The following is a 17,076-nucleotide window of genomic DNA, read 5'->3' as shown; positions in this document are numbered from 1 at the left end:
CATGTGGCTCTAGAGCCGCGGGTGGCAGACCCCGAACTATCGTATTACTATAAGGTCGTTACTAATGGAATTAGATGAATATTTTTAACTATCACAAAATCGTTGTTGTATTATTTACAAAGAGAGGAAATAAGGAAGGGTTTTAAGAGCAAACACCACAGACACTGCCAGGTATATGCCTGTATATGATTCCTCCACAATCATCTATGTGTGTCAAATGAGTGTAGACAGCTTTCACAATGCCATCATGAGCGTGGTGTTCCACGGGCGCTGGAAACTGACACATTGACTAGAATACAAACACAAAGTGTGTGTCACTGTGGCGGCGCCGTTCTGCTGCCGTCTTGTATCCGGGGTGAGTCAGAATTATTCTTTATTGTATTTTGTTGCACAGCAACGTTGAGCAGCTGGTAAAGATTGTAGTAAATCCACTAGACATAGACAGCATGTTGTTTCCTTTGACTTGGACACTAACATCTATAAATCATTGTAAGACAGTCACTTCTCACACTCTGAGTAGTTGTAGTAAATCCACTAGAAATAGACAGCATGTTGTTTCCTTTGACTTGGACACTAACATCTATAAATCATTGTAAGACAGTCACTTCTCACACTCTGAGTAGTTGTAGTAAATCCACTAGACATAGACAGCATGTTGTTTCCTTTGACTTGGACACTAACATCTATAAATCATTGTAAGACAGTCACTTCTCACACTCTGAGTAGTTGTAGTAAATCCACTAGACATAGACAGCATGTTGTTTCCTATGACTTGGACACTAACATCTATAAATCATTGTAAGACAGTCACTTCTCACACTCTGAGTAGTTGTAGTAAATCCACTAGAAATAGACAGCATGTTGTTTCCTTTGACTTGGACACTAACATCTATAAATCATTGTAAGACAGTCACTTCTCACACTCTGAGTAGTTGTAGTAAATCCACTAGACATAGACAGCATGTTGTTTCCTATGACTTGGACACTAACATCTATAAATCATTGTAAGACAGTCACTTCTCACACTCTGAGTAGTTGTAGTAAATCCACTAGACATAGACAGCATGTTGTTTCCTATGACTTGGACACTAACATCTATAAATCATTGTAAGACAGTCACTTCTCACACTCTGAGTAGTTGTAGTAAATCCACTAGAAATAGACAGCATGTTGTTTCCTTTGACTTGGACACTAACATCTATAAATCATTGTAAGACAGTCACTTCTCACACTCTGAGTAGTTGTAGTAAATCCACTAGACATAGACAGCATGTTGTTTCCTATGACTTGGACACTAACATCTATAAATCATTGTAAGACAGTCACTTCTCACACTCTGAGTAGTTGTAGTAAATCCACTAGAAATAGACAGCATGTTGTTTCCTTTGACTTGGACACTAACATCTATAAATCATTGTAAGACAGTCACTTCTCACACTCTGAGTAGCCTCCATTTTACTCATGTTTTCCAATGTTGTTAAAATGCGTGGAATAAATATTACATTTCACCTAGAGATGTCCGATAATGGCTTTTCTACCAATATCCGATATTGTCCAACTCTTAATTACCGATACTGATATCAAGCGATATCGACATATACAGTGGTGGAGTGAACACATTATTATGTCTAATGTTGTTGTGATGCCCCGCTGGATGCATTAAACAATGTAACAAGCTTTTACAAAATAAATCAACTCAAGTTATGTCAAAAAATGCCAACATGGCACTGCCATATTTATTATTGAAGTCACAAAGTGCATTCTTTTGTTTAACATGCCTCAAAACAGCAGCTTGGAATTTGGGACATGAGAGCATGAGGAGGTTGAGGTGGGCGTGGTTGCAGGGGTGTATATTGTAGCGTCCCGGGAGAGTTAGTGCTGCAAGGGGTTCTGGGTATTTGTTGTGTTGTGTTTATGTTGTGTTACGGTGCGGACGTTCTCTCGAAATGTGTTTGTCATTCTTGTTTGGTGTGGGTTCACAGTGTGGTGCATATTTGTAACAGTGTTAAACTTGTTTATACGGCCACCCTCAGTGTGACCTGTATGGCTGTTGACCAAGTATGCGTTGCATACACTTGTGTGTGTGAAAAGCCGTAGATATTATGTGACTGGGCCGGCACGCAAAGGAAGTACCTTTAAGGTTTATTGGCGCTCTGTACTTCTCCTTACGGCCGTGTACACAGCGGCCTTTTACAAAGTCTTACATTTTACTTTTTGAAACCCATACTGATCATTTCCGATATTATATTTTTAAAGCATTTATCGGCCGATAATATCGACAGTCCGATATTATCGTACATCCCTAATTTCAACACTTGTGTCAACCAAGATTTGTGTCAGCCGGCGACATATTGTCATTTTGATAGTAGGCTAATATAGACACTTACATCATGTGTTGTCTTCATTATAACACTTGTATAAGACTTTTAAAGTCATTTTGATAGTAGGCTAATATAGCTAATATAGACACTTACATCATGTGTTGTCTTCATTATAACACTTATATAAGACTTTTAAAGTCATTTTGATAGTAGGCTAATATAACTAATATAGACACTTACATCATGTGTTGTCTTCATTATAACACTTATATAAGACTTTTAAAGTCATTTTGATAGTAGGCTGATATAGACACTTACATCATGTGTTGTCTTCATTATAACACTTGTATAAGACTTTTAAAGTCATTTTGATAGTAGGCTAATATAGCTAATATAGACACTTACATCATGTGTTGTCTTCATTATAACACTTATATAAGACTTTTAAAGTCATTTTGATAGTAGGCTAATATAACTAATATAGACACTTACATCATGTGTTGTCTTCATTATAACACTTATATAAGACTTTTAAAGTCATTTTGATAGTAGGCTGATATAGACACTTACATCATGTGTTGTCTTCATTATAACACTTGTATAAGACTTTTAAAGTCATTTTGATAGTAGGCTAATATAGCTAATATAGACACTTACATCATGTGTTGTCTTCATTATAACACTTATATAAGACTTTTAAAGTCATTTTGATAGTAGGCTAATATAACTAATATAGACACTTACATCATGTGTTGTCTTCATTATAACACTTATATAAGACTTTTAAAGTCATTTTGATAGTAGGCTGATATAGACACTTACATCATGTGTTGTCTTCATTATAACACTTATATAAGACTTTTAAAGTCATTTTGATAGTAGGCTAATATAACTAATATAGACACTTCCATCATGTGTTGTCTTCATTATAACACTTATATAAGACTTTTAAAGTCATTTTGATAGTAGGCTAATATAACTAATATAGACACTTCCATCATGTGTTGTCTTCATTATAACACTTATATAAGACTTTTAAAGTCATTTTGATAGTAGGCTAATATAACTAATATAGACACTTCCATCATGTGTTGTCTTCATTATAACACTTATATAAGACTTTTAAAGTCATGTGTTTGTCATGTGTTTACATTTGATATTTGGCGTACATGTGTTGTGTGCATGACATCATGATTAGATCAGATGCTCACAAAGGGATGTAAAGCACTAATGCAGAGGAATGCTGATGAGCTAAAGTGCTCCCAATGTGTAACTACAGTCATCTTTGAGGTGTAGCAGTAAAGAGCAGTGCTGCATTACAATGTGGTGTGTGTGTGTGTACTACACATTAACAACAATGCACGCCATTGACTTTGTATAGCGCTGCATTCAGGTGTCTCTAAGGCCACGTCTACATTGTTTAACCCCTTAAACTAATAATTATTTAGCCTAAGCCCCGTTTGAGCCACACTAAACCAGCGTTTAAGGTCCCCCTCCTCGGACACATTTTTACACGGTTAAGTCAGCCGTGTAATTCTTGAATCTCCAGCACTTAGCTTTGTATGGACTCATTGATCCTTTACAAAGGGAGTTCAGAGAGGAAGTGACACCAGAAAGACCACGCCCACACAGGAAGTGACATCAGAAAGAACACGCCACAGCCAGCTTCATAATAAAACTGGAAATATGAAGGCGCATCATCCAGACATGGCCGTGTTTCTCCTTCTTCTACATGTACAGACGCTTGTGGGAATCACACATGAATACCTTCAGAGAAAGCCATTGCAGCTATTTGGGATACAACACTTCTCAGACGGCATGAGAACTTTCCAATGTCCAGGTCAGCTGTGATGCTACTTAGAGAAAAACTTTGTCCATTTGTCGAAGGAGAGTCAACGAGAATGCGAGCTCCCGTGGATGTGATAAAAAAGATAGCGTGTGCTTTGTATTACCTGGTCGTCGAGGGAAACAGCGAATGCTTTTGGACTAGCAAAGCAGACTGTATCAGTTATTGTCCGCCATGTATGTTGCGGTCTAGGTCCAGAGTATATAAAGTCACCAAAAAGGAATGGACAATGTAGGTGAAGGCAAAAGATATATATATATATATATATATATATATATATATATATATATATATATATATATATATATATATATATATATATATATATATATATATATATATGTATACATATGTGTATATATATTTCAAACTAATATATATATATATATATATATACATACATACATATGTATATATAGACACACACATGACATCTGTTTTGTTTGATCAGCCGTTTCAGTGCCGTATTACAGACACGTGGTAAATAACTCATTTCATAATATATATATCTGCGGCTCATAGTCTGATGGAGAAATATACATTTGTCTTCTTAATTTTAGTGGGTGTGGCTTAGAGTCTATAGTCCGGAAAATACAGTAATATACACCAGAGCTTCGGACTAACTCTGTCTTAGGGCCCCAGTGCCTAAAATGATACCTTTATTGAGAATGCAAGGTCATTATATTGTAGTGCAGTAGAGAGATGACAACACTGCTGTTGATCTTGTAGAACATATTTGAAATGTACTATAGTGCTCCACTGCTGTTCATCTTGTACAACATATTTGAAATGTACTATAGTGCTCCACTGCTGTTCATCTTGTAGAACATATTTGAAATGTACTATAGTGCTCCACTGCTGTTCATCTTGTAGAACATATTTGAAATGTACTATAGTGCTCCACTGCTGTTCATCTTGTACAACATATTTGAAATGTACTATAGTGCTCCACTGCTGTTCATCTTGTACAACATATTTGAAATGTACTATAGTGCTCCACTGCTGTTCATCTTGTAGAACATATTTGAAATGTACTATAGTGCTCCACTGCTGTTCATCTTGTACAACATATTTGAAATGTACTATAGTGCTCCACTGCTGTTGATCTTGTACAACATATTTGAAATGTACTATAGTGCTCCACTGCTGTTCATCTTGTAGAACATATTTGAAATGTACTATAGTGCTCCACTGCTGTTCATCTTGTAGAACATATTTGAAATGTACTATAGTGCTCCACTGCTGTTCATCTTGTAGAACATATTTGAAATGTACTATAGTGCTCCACTGCTGTTCATCTTGTACAACATATTTGAAATGTACTATAGTGCTCCACTGCTGTTCATCTTGTAGAACATATTTGAAATGTACTATAGTGCTCCACTGCTGTAAATGTACTATAGTGCTCCACTGCTGTAAATGTACGATAGTGCTCCACTGCGGTCCAATATTGGTTTAAAGGCCACTTCAAAAAATACTGCTTGTTCCTCCAATAAGATGAAACTCCGAATAGGAAGCTTGTTACGAGGCAAACAAATGTGTCACTTTTTGTAAGTGAAAGTGATTATTTTCAGCAAGAGGGAACACTTACCTGCTTCTGGGCAGGAACATGGACTCCTTGATGAACACGGATCCCGATAAAAGGATGTACCAGCAGCTGCCGATGTCGTCTGGGCTGCAAGTAAAAGAGCCAGTCACTAAAATGTGTGTTCTTGCTGTACTTTGTGTCATAATTGAGTAATACATACAATGCAAGGCATGAACATATTTAAATACAGGTCATAAACTCAAATAATCTTCATTGGAAACAATGGAAAAAGAAACTAATAATAACTAAGTGTTTAACTTTAGTACCGTGCTTTTCTGGCATAGAAAGAAGTCAACCACCGCCATCTTCTGAGGGTGTGCAGTTCTATGCATTATTAAGGTATGGTCTGTCTTTTACAAAGTCAACAAAATGGAAGAAAAGATGGCTTCCACTGTTCTGGGAATACTTTTTACTCAATGTTGGAGAGTTTCTGTGAAAGTTGGATGCAAGCAACTATCCAAAAAACAACTTGCTGAGACCAGGAAATCAGATTTGTGGGCAAGTAAAAAGTGGAGCCTGAGCCTGTCAATCATTGACATGACGGTTCTCTACATGTCAAACACGGGAACTGAAGAGACTATCAGTAATATCAATCATCGACATGACGGTTCTCTACATGTCAAACACGGGAACTGAAGAGACTATCAGTAATATCAATCATTGACATGACGGTTCTCTACATGTCAAACACGGGAACTGAAGAGACTATCAGTAATATCAATCATTGACATGACAGTTCTCTACATGTCAAACACGGGAACTGAAGAGACTATCAGTAACTGTTGAGATACGGAGAAAAGGTACAGTGAAGTAGGATCTGCTTCTTCCTACTCCTTTTTGGACATTGTGCAAGTGCAAGTATGTGACGTAGTTCCTTTGGGAAATAAGCCAAATAGTCAAGTAAGATTAGAAATGGGTCCCTTTCACATTTATGGGTATTGGACAGTGACAATCTCCCATACTTTAGTGTGCGTTCATGTGGTAATTCCGTATTTTACGGACCATAGGGCGCACTGGATTATAAGGTGCACTGCAGATGAGCGGGCCGAGTCAGGTCTTTTGCACTGGATTCAAGGCCAAGTGTGTAAATAACACTTCATGGACCCTCGTCAACACTTTACAGCTGGCATCAAAGAAACAGACCAGGGTTTCTGTACAACTACCGTGTCCTGGCCCAGCACCAGCCTGGAGATCCTATGTTGTTCTTTAATGTAGACCAGGGCTGTCAAACTCATTTTAGCTCAGGGCCACTTGAAGGAAAATATATTCCCACGCGGGCCAGAGCGGTACAATCATGGCATAATAACTTCAAAATAAAGACAACTTCAAATTATTTTCTTTGTCTCACTTTGGCCAAAAATAAAACAAGTCCATCCATCCATCCATCCATCCATCTTCTTCCGCTTATCCGAGGTCGGGTCGCGGGGGCAGCAGCCTAAGCAGGGAAGCCCAGACTTCCCTCTCCCCAGCCACTTCGTCCAGCTCTTCCCGGGGGATCCCGAGGCGTTCCCAGGCCAGCCAAGAAACATAGTCTTCCCAACGTGTCCTTGGTCTTCCCCGTGGCCTCCTACCGGTCGGACATGCCCTAAACACCTCCCTAGGGAGGCGTTCGGGTGGCATCCTGACCAGATGCCCGAACCACCTCACCTGGCTCCTCTCCATGTGGAGGAGCAGCGGCTTTACTTTGATCTCCTCCCGGATGACAGAGCTTCTCACCCTATCTCTAAGGGAGAGACCCGCCACCCGGCGGAGGAAACTCATTTGGGCCGCTTGTACCCGTGATCTTGTCCTTTCGGTCATAACCCAAAGCTCATGACCATAGGTGAGGATGGGAACGTAGATCGACCGCTAAATTGAGAGCTTTGCCTTCCGGCTCAGCTCCTTCTTCACCACAACGGATCGATACAGCGTCCGCATTACTGAAGACGCCACACCGATCCGCCTGTCGATCCCACGATCCACTCTTCCCTCACTCGTGAACAAGACTCCGAGGTACTTGAACTCCTCCACTTGGGGCAGGGTCTCCTCCCCAACCCGGAGATGGCACTCCACCCTTTTCCGGGCGAGAACCATGGACTCGGACTTGGAGGTGCTGATTCTCATCCCAGTCGCTTCACACTCGGCTGCGAACCGATCCAGTGAGAGCTGAAGATCCTGGCCAGATGAAGCCATCAGGACCACATCATCTGCAAAAAGCAGAGATCTAATCCTGCAGCCACCAAACCGGATCCCCTCAACGCCTTGACTGCGCCTAGAAATTCTGTCCACAAAAGTTATGAACAGAACGCCAGGCGCTCGCCATCGTGCCCCAACTCCAGAGGGGGCCCCGGTGACCTGCGTCCGGGCGAGGGAAATCTGAGTCCTTTTTGTTGCATTCTCATAGAAGTATTTGAGCTGCTCTTTGTCTGATCCCTCACCTAGGACCTGTTTTACTTGGGAGACCATACCAGGGGCATGAAAGCCCCCAGACAACATATCTCCTAGGATCATTGGGACACACAAACTCCTCTACCACCGTAAGACAACATATCTCCTAGGATCATTGGGACACACAAACTCCTCTACCACCGTAAGACAACATATCTCCTAGGATCATTGGGACACACAAACTCCTCTACCACCGTAAGACAACATATCTCCTAGGATCATTGGGACACACAAACTCCTCTACCACCGTAAGACAACATATCTCCTAGGATCATTGGGACACACAAACTCCTCTACCACCGTAAGACAACATAGCTCCTAGGATCATTGGGACACACAAACTCCTCTACCACCTTACGGTGGCAGCTCAGAGAGGCGCACCGGATTATAAGAAGCATTAAAGGAGTCATATTTTCATTATTATTTTCTAAGTGTAAAAGACTTCCTTGTGGTCTACATAACATGTAATGCTGGTTCTTTGCTCAAAATGTTGCATAGATGATGTTTTACTCATCATCTTCAACTCACTTTCTGACAGTCTCTTCAGGATGCACCGTTTTGTGGGCGCTCTTATTTACGTGCCTCCACTTGGACAGCGTCATCTTTGTTGTAGCGGTGTAGCGTGCAAGGACGGGAGTGGAAGAAGTGTCAAAAAGATGGAGCTAACTGTTTTAATGACATTCACACTTTACTTCAATCAATAACGGAGCAGCATCTCCTCATCCAGAAACAACAATGCCGGAAATGTGTCCCGTGAAAAAACGTCCGACAGGAACTCTCTAATAAGTAAAGTTCCTTGGGTGAATAATGTCAACTCACTACACCGGTATGTTTTAGTGCTTTCATGGTGAGTTTACTGACAGATATAAAGTTTACATCCACTTGTAAAGAACATCATGTCATGAGTTTACAATCATTTCTACAACTCTTATTTGTTGTGATGTAGTGATTGGAGCACATACTTGTTGTTGTTGTGATGTAGTGATTGGAGCACATACTTGTTGTTTGTGATGTAGTGATTGGAGCACATACTTGTTGTTTGTGATGTAGTGATTGGAGCACATACTTGTTGTTTGTGATGTAGTGATTGGAGCACATACTTGTTGTTTGTGATGTAGTGATTGGAGCACATACTTGTTGTTTGTGATGTAGTGATTGGAGCACATACTTGTTGTTTGTGATGTAGTGATTGGAGCACATACTTGTTGCTCACTAAAAACATTCATGAAGTTTGCTTCTTTTATGAATTTATTATGGCTCTACTGAAAATGTGAGGGTCAAAAGTATACATACAGCAATGTTAATATTTGCTTCCTTGGCAAGTTGACCTGCAATAAGGCACTTTTGGTAGCCATCCACAAGCTTCTGCTTGACCACTTGACCACAAAATTGTTGCAGTTCAGCTAAATGTGTTGCTTTTCTGACATTCAGCATTGTCCACACATTCTCAATGTAGTTTTAGTCAGGACTTAAAGGCATTTTAAAACCTTAATGCTAGCCTGATTTAGCCATTCCTTTACCACTTTTGACATGTGTTTGGGTTCATTGTCCTGTTGGAACACCTAACTGCGCCCATGACCCAACCTCCGGGCTGATGATTTTAGCTTGTCCTTAAGAAATTGGAGGTAATCCTCCTTTTTCATTGTCCCATTTACTCTCTGTAAAGCAGCAGTTCCATTGGCAGCAAAACAGGCCCAGAGCATAATACTACCACCACCATGCTTGACGGTAGGAATGGTGTTCTTGGTATTAAAGGCCTCACCTTTTCTCCTCCAAACATATTGCTGGGTATTGTGGCCAAACAGCTCCATTTTTGTTTCATCTGACCACAGAACTTTCCTCCAGAAGGTCTTATCTTTGTCCATGTGATCAGCAGCAAACTTTAGAGGAGCCTTAAGGTGTGGCTTCTGGAGCAAGGTCTTCCTTCTTGCATGGTAGCCTCTCAGTCCATGGCGATGCAAAACAGGCTTGACTGTGGACACTGACACCTGTGTTCCAGCAGCTTCCAATTCATTGCAGACCTGCTTTTTGCTGCTTCTCGGTTGACTCTTGATCATCCTGACCAATTTTCTCTCAGCAGCAGGTGATAGCTTGCGTTTTCTTCCTGATCCTGGCAGTGACAAAACTGTGCCATGCACTTTATACATATGAACAATTGTCTGCACAGTTGCTCTTGGGACCTTAAGCTGCTTTGAAATGGCTCCAAGTGACTTTCCTGACTTTTTTCAGATCTGTGCTGAGCTCCTTTGACTTTCTCATCGGGGCGTTTGTAAGCGAGTCTAATGACGGCATCACATGGGCCACATTTAAATGGACTTTAACAGGTGTCGTCAATCATAATCACTCACATGAAGTTAAGAGGCCATGAAGCTCATTTGATTTGATTGTAACTTTTCTACATCACTAAAATTGATAAAGTATGTTGCTGTATGTATACTTTTCACCCTCACATTTTCAGTAGAGCCATAATAAATTCATAAAAGAAGCAAACTTCATGAATGTTTTTTGTGAGCAACAAGTATGTGCTCCAATCACTACATCACAACAAAATAAGAGTTGTAGAAATGATTGGAGACTCCAGACAGCCATGACATGATGTTCTTTACAAGTGGATGTACACTTATGACCACCACTGTAAGTAAGAACTTTACACTACTTTATATTACAAATGGCAACAGTGGAGGATGAATGTAACATAACAAGAAGATAGAGACAAAGAAGAAAATAATCGACTACGGTGTCGACACGGACTACAAAGGTGGACTCGCGCACATTTTCAGGACTTATGCAGATGCCAAATACAGATCAGCAGGTACCAGAAGGTAAGGAAAGTTGCTTTTGCATAATATTGTGAAACAAAACAGCAGATAATATGTCTTACCTTATACACACACCATAATAATACTCCTATGTTGAAGCACAGTACAATCCATCAAGTGGTGTGGCTTCATAGCTTACCAAAGTCATACTAAAACATTTTGATAGATTTTAGAGCGCCGTGTGTAATGTTCTATATTTTCAATGGAACATATACCATTTTTGTTTTGTTTACTTGAGTCATATTGCAGTCTACACGTACAGTATGTCTTATGTGTGACTGCAATCATATTGCAGCCTACACATATCACTTATGTGTGACTGCCATCTACTGGTCACACTTATCATTACACCATGTACCAAATAAAATAGCTTCAAGGTCGGTAAGCACAACCAAAATGATTCCGTACATTAGGGGCACCGGGTTATAAGGTGCACTGTCCAGTTTTGGGATTTTAAGTGTGCCTTATCGCCCAAAAAATACGGTAAATGGTATTTGTTTTTATGATGACCTCTATTTTTTAAACATCATCCAACAGTAAGCTAACAAGGATAACTGTGCGTTCCATTTGTTATATCTTACTTGTGCAGACTCCTGAGTGTCATTGGCAAGTATGTATTGGTTTCAGTTTGTCCTCGCTGTGTTGCAGTATTGTCACAAAGTAGTCTTTGTGCGAGTCGGGTCTTTTGTTGAGGCCTACAAAGTATGTCAACTGGAATTATCAGACTTATCAAACACCAGCTGTTCAAATTCTAACATGCAGCAGCATATTAGTTGTAGTTTTCCATCAAGTTGTTAAGTGTGCAACGGGACATGACGTCAAGTGCAACAAAGGTATTGAAATATGGTTTGATTTGACGTGAACTCGGGGCCGGTGGTAGCGAATGTGGTAGCCATCCCTAACGAAGGATGGATGTGTCTCCAAAGTGAGTGCAAAGGATGGGAAGAAGAAAGTGTGAAGGCAAGCAGACAGGAGAACTATGAATGAACTGCAGAATGACTTCCCATCCACCCACATGTAACACGCTGCCCGAGGTAAGGAGCAAACACAGACGGCGTAAACTCAGAGTGACCCCCTCGTGCGTGGCATGTCCTTCACAGATAATTGGTAAACAAACTCACACTAATTCATCACACAGACTTTTCCAATTCAAAGCTGTGCTGAACTATTGCCAGCGTACATTTAGCCCGTTAATAATCATCATGCACATTAGGCTTCTTTTGCACTTTCTCCCATAATCGGAGGTTTCTCTTTAATAGCTTCCCCGGGGATTGGGGAGATCATCTGGGAGGCAAAGAGGCAGCAATATGCAGGATTATTACATGTCAGCCTACCCACAATCTCAAATAATGCCATCCAGACCAATAAAACAGAAGGTGCACAGACAGATAGATTGGGTTACTTCAGACCTGGGTCACATGCAGCCCGTTTAGATTTTTAATCCGGCCCACCGGACGTCCTACATCATTTTTTTGGTGGGTGGGGGTGGGGCGGAGGCGTGGTTGGGGTCGGGGGTGTGGTTAAGAGGGGAGGAGTATATTTACAGCTAGAATTCACCAAGTCAAGTATTTCATATACTATATATATACTGATATATATATATATATATATATACTGATATATATATATATATATACTGATATATATATATATATATATACTGATATATATATATATATATACTGATATATATATATATATATATATATATATATATATATATATATATATATATATATATATATATATATATATATATATATATATATATATATATATATATATACACGTGTATCTACATCCTGAAAATATGCAAACAAAACTGTGTTTAGATAATTGATACTTCAAACTTGCATAAATAGATCTTAAGGAATATAACATAACTTGGCTTCTGAGAGCTTCAAAATGTAATGAATAAAATGCTAAAGTTGTTGATAAACAAGCAATTATTTTAATAATTAAATATGGTCATTTTAAATGAATTATTATGATCATTTAAAATTAATTATTTCAAATATGTTTATTTTAATGTATAATTATATGGCTGGATGTAATAAGGAGTCAGAAAAAATACAAATAAAAATACAATTAATTTTGATGTTTTTAGCAAAATATAGTAAAAATGTGTTTAGTTTTTTTTTTTTTTATTAATAAATATATGTATTTTTAGGTAAGATAAACATAATAATACTGTAACAAACAGTTCAGGGTGTCCCAAATGACCGGAGTGTGTTAGGTAAGGAGGAGTTTTGTCCCTCCAGAGTTGCCGTAGTGCTGTGACGTAGGGTGTGTGTGGTTGTGGAAGAAGGTGTGTGAAGTTTACATTAAAGAAGCGGTGGCTCCCGAACCTGCTCTAATGTCCCCCGTTTATTATTTTCTTATATAAGTACACTGTATAGGCCAACCCAGGACACTCGGCTACAATACAATGTATCTCTAGTCTGGATGATTTACTTCTTGTCACCCTGTTGGCCTCCTGTCTCTTCCCCAAGGATGGCTCCATGAGCTGGGCAAACGCCTGGAGATGCCCTACGTCAACAACACGGCCCGTCGGTGCGCAGCTCGTACATCGCCGCCCTCTACTTCCCCCTCAGCAGCGTCGGCTTTGGCAACGTGTGCGCCAACACGGACGCCGAGAAGATCTTCTCTATCTGCACCATGCTCATCGGCGGTATGCCGGACGCCTCGTATGGGATAACGTGATTGGGCAGGCACGCTGTTTATATCGTGGGAAAGCGGACGTGAAAAAAGGCTGTCCTCACTCAGGTCCGCATGGAGCTGGAGGGGGCGTGGCTTCCAGCTCCGGCTGAAAATCGGGAGATTTTCGGAAGAATATTTGTCCTGGGAGGTTTTCCGGAGAGGCGCTGAATTTCGGGAGTCTCCCGGAAAATTCGGGAGGGTTGGCAAGTATGATAATATATCATATTGTAAGTGTTTATTACACTTTGCATTCATATTTTGCTGTTTTGTACATTTTTGTTGTGTTTTGCTTGGTCTGAGAAGTAAAAGATGTTCATATGTTGTTAATATTCAGTGTTTTATTGTTCATAGTTAATATTCCCACTTTCTTTATTTTAATATACATTTTAGGTGTCTCATTCAGGTAAAATTCCATTCCTTTTTTTGAGGTGGTCTGTTATAACGTTTTTAGAACTCTATCGTGACTTTTGGTATTAGCGTTCCTTTCCCGCAATACAGATGGAGCCACAGGCTCAGAGAGACCCACATGCTACAACAATGTTAATGAATCTCCTTGCAGGTTCCTTCCCCGCACTAGAGGGCGACCCGCAGGCTCGGAGGGAGACCCACATGCCCCAACAACTTGGTAGTGGCTGTAAAAAGGTAGCCTGTGAGCGATCACCCGCTGCCTTTGTCTTAACCACAGCAACTGCGGCAAAAGCCACGACCACCCTCGTCTTTCGCCATAAGCCCTAAAAAACTGACCAACATTTGCGGCAAAAACATGCCGTGACCGCCCTTGACTTTTCACTTGTTAATGGACGAGGGATGTAACAATAAACAGTATATTTACATTTCGTGATACATTTCCAGACGGATAGTAATATGTCTAATATTTTAATTACCGAAAAACTGTCATTTATTAATGCATTTTAGGCAAAAGGAAGTCAGGCACATGCGCACTAGCGTCGTTTAGCTTGGTAATCATGGCGGACTAACTACACAGACTTTGCTCTGGAGACTTCCCCTCAGAGTAAACGGAGCCAAGCGCTTGGTTTAACATAATTTTCCCTCGCTTTCCGCCGTGCGTTTAGGAGCGCACTGCTGTGTTTAGATGGAGACAGGTGTGGACAATATTGGAGGCACTTGTCCCTACACCAAAATTATACAGCGAAGGAGAAAACTATTTGATATTTTGCAGCAGTGAAGTGAAGTGAAGTGAATTATATTTATATAGCGCTTTTCTCTAGTGACTCAAAGCGCTTTACATAGTGAAACCCAATATCTAAGTTACATTTAAACCAGTGTGGGTGGCACTGGGAGCAGGTGGGTAAAGTGTCTTGCCCAAGGACACAACGGCAGTAACTAGGATGGTGGATGTGGGGATCGAACCTGCAACCCTTAAGTTGCTGGCACGGCCGCTCTACCAACCGAGCTATACCGCGAACATTGTCACAACTTGTTTATAAAGTCTTTACTTTGTTCACTGGGATGTTCACTCCTTTATTTAACTGCAAACTGTATCAGTGTTCAAATAACATCAATACTAGCTTCTCATCTGTGAAGATTGTGTATTCGATGTGAGAGGTGTCACTCCTCTTTATTTTTGTTGGCCGAACTGTTGTACTGAACCAAGAGAAGAACAGAGCTTGTTTATTAGACTTCATCTTCATTAGCCAAACTGCTTTGTGTTGTTTTTTACATTACTGGTGTTTTTTTCATGTCACAAAGGTATCACTTCAAAAACCATTGATGTGACACAGCATTGTGTTAATGTGTTATTGTGTACAGTTAATTCCTATATGACAGATTTCTGCTCAAACTCCTAATGGATATGTCCCGATTCAGCATGTACATGTACATATAAATGTACATAACTTAAAACAATTATCAAATAATAATACAAAAATAACTCCCTCTATCAAAATGTAAAAATAGAGCTACAGGCTTTATGAAATGACAAAAAGCTGACAAGTTTATATTAATAATGAATACAAAAAAACAGTTATATATATATTAGGGCTGCAACTAACGATTAATCTGTCGATTATTAATTCGATTAATCGATTAATAATCGAATAAAAGAGACAAACTACATTTCTATCCTTTCCAGTATTGTATTGAGGAAAAAAACAGCATACTGGCACCATAGTTATTTTGATTATTGTTTCTCAGCTGTTTGTACATGTTGCAGTTTATAAATAAAGGTTTATTAAAAATAAAAAATAAAAATTTAATAAATAAATAAAATAAATTGCCTCTGCACATGCGCATAGCATAGATCCAACGAATCGATGACTAAATTAATCGCCAACTATTTTTATAATCGATTTTAATCGATTAGTTGTTGCAGCCCTAATTATATATATATATATATATATATATATATATATATATATATATATATATATATATATATATATATATATATATATATATATAGGGATGATGCTCGAAACCGGTTTTCCCGGTTGTTCGATAAGAAAAGAACCGAGTCCTTGGACTCGAATCCCTTTTTGAGAACCGGTACCCGTTATCGAGACCACTATAGTAAAGAAAAAGAGTTGGTTCTTTATTCGAATCCCTTGGAACGAATCCCGTCCTGACCAGAAATGCTCAGTGTGACATCACAAGAAATGACGTCACGTAGCTCAGTCATTAGGCGCAGATAGCGAAAGCAGGACAAAAATGGACGGGAAAAAGCGCTCCAAGGTGTAATAAAGTTCAAAACAAAAGGTATAATCCAATGAATAACTTTACTGAGAGATTTTAGCAGGGTAAAACACATGACCAACACTTTTACCACTAACCGGAAACATAGCAACCAGGCTAGCAACGCACCTCCTTTACGGCAGCTGTCGCAACCTTCTTAAAACAACCGCAGCACATACATATATATACAACACTGCAGCACATACATATATATACAACACCGCAGCACATACATATATATACACAACACTGCAGCACATACATATATATACAACACTGCAGCACATACATATATATACAACACTGCAGCACATACATATATATACAACATATCTCCCTTTTTTAACTTTTGTTTTTCTTTCCTTGTAAACGTTACAAAATCACACTGTAGATGTGTTGTCTGTCTAATTATAAATAATGCAGACGAGGCGTGTTGGCTGACTTCTTGACGTTTACTTTCACGTGTGACGACATGCAACAACACTTTTCGGGGCAACCGCGCATGCTCGTCACTCCCGTTGCATGCTGGGTAGTGTAGTTGTTATAATCTCTAGCTCATAACATATTTCCCCCTATAAAGAAATAATGTTAACTCAATTAAGTGTATTTCTTTTTTTAGCTTCAACTTTTCATTTTTTAGCATTGTAACCACATTTGCAAACAACTTTTCTCTTCATAGAATTT

At 39.4% G+C, this 17,076-nt stretch overlaps 1 protein-coding gene across 8 annotated transcripts in view; it reads right to left on the bottom strand.

Annotated features, from left to right (window-relative positions):
- The window catches only part of rapgef2b (Rap guanine nucleotide exchange factor 2b), a 386,003-nt gene that overhangs the window by 258,588 nt on the left and 110,339 nt on the right, over nucleotides 1-17,076 (bottom strand). For all 8 annotated transcript variants that reach the window (XM_062039897.1, XM_062039899.1, XM_062039900.1 and 5 more), the window contains exon 4: nucleotides 5,759-5,842. In XM_062039897.1, coding sequence (XP_061895881.1) covers nucleotides 5,759-5,842 — 84 coding nt within the window. The remainder of the gene's footprint in view (nucleotides 1-5,758; nucleotides 5,843-17,076) is intronic.

This window comes from Entelurus aequoreus, linkage group LG28 (genome assembly GCF_033978785.1).
Source record: "Entelurus aequoreus isolate RoL-2023_Sb linkage group LG28, RoL_Eaeq_v1.1, whole genome shotgun sequence".
In the NCBI taxonomy this organism is placed as follows: Eukaryota; Metazoa; Chordata; class Actinopteri; order Syngnathiformes; family Syngnathidae; genus Entelurus; species Entelurus aequoreus.
The sequence above is the reverse complement of the archived record's forward strand: the minus strand, read 5'-3'. Positions and strand labels throughout refer to the sequence as shown.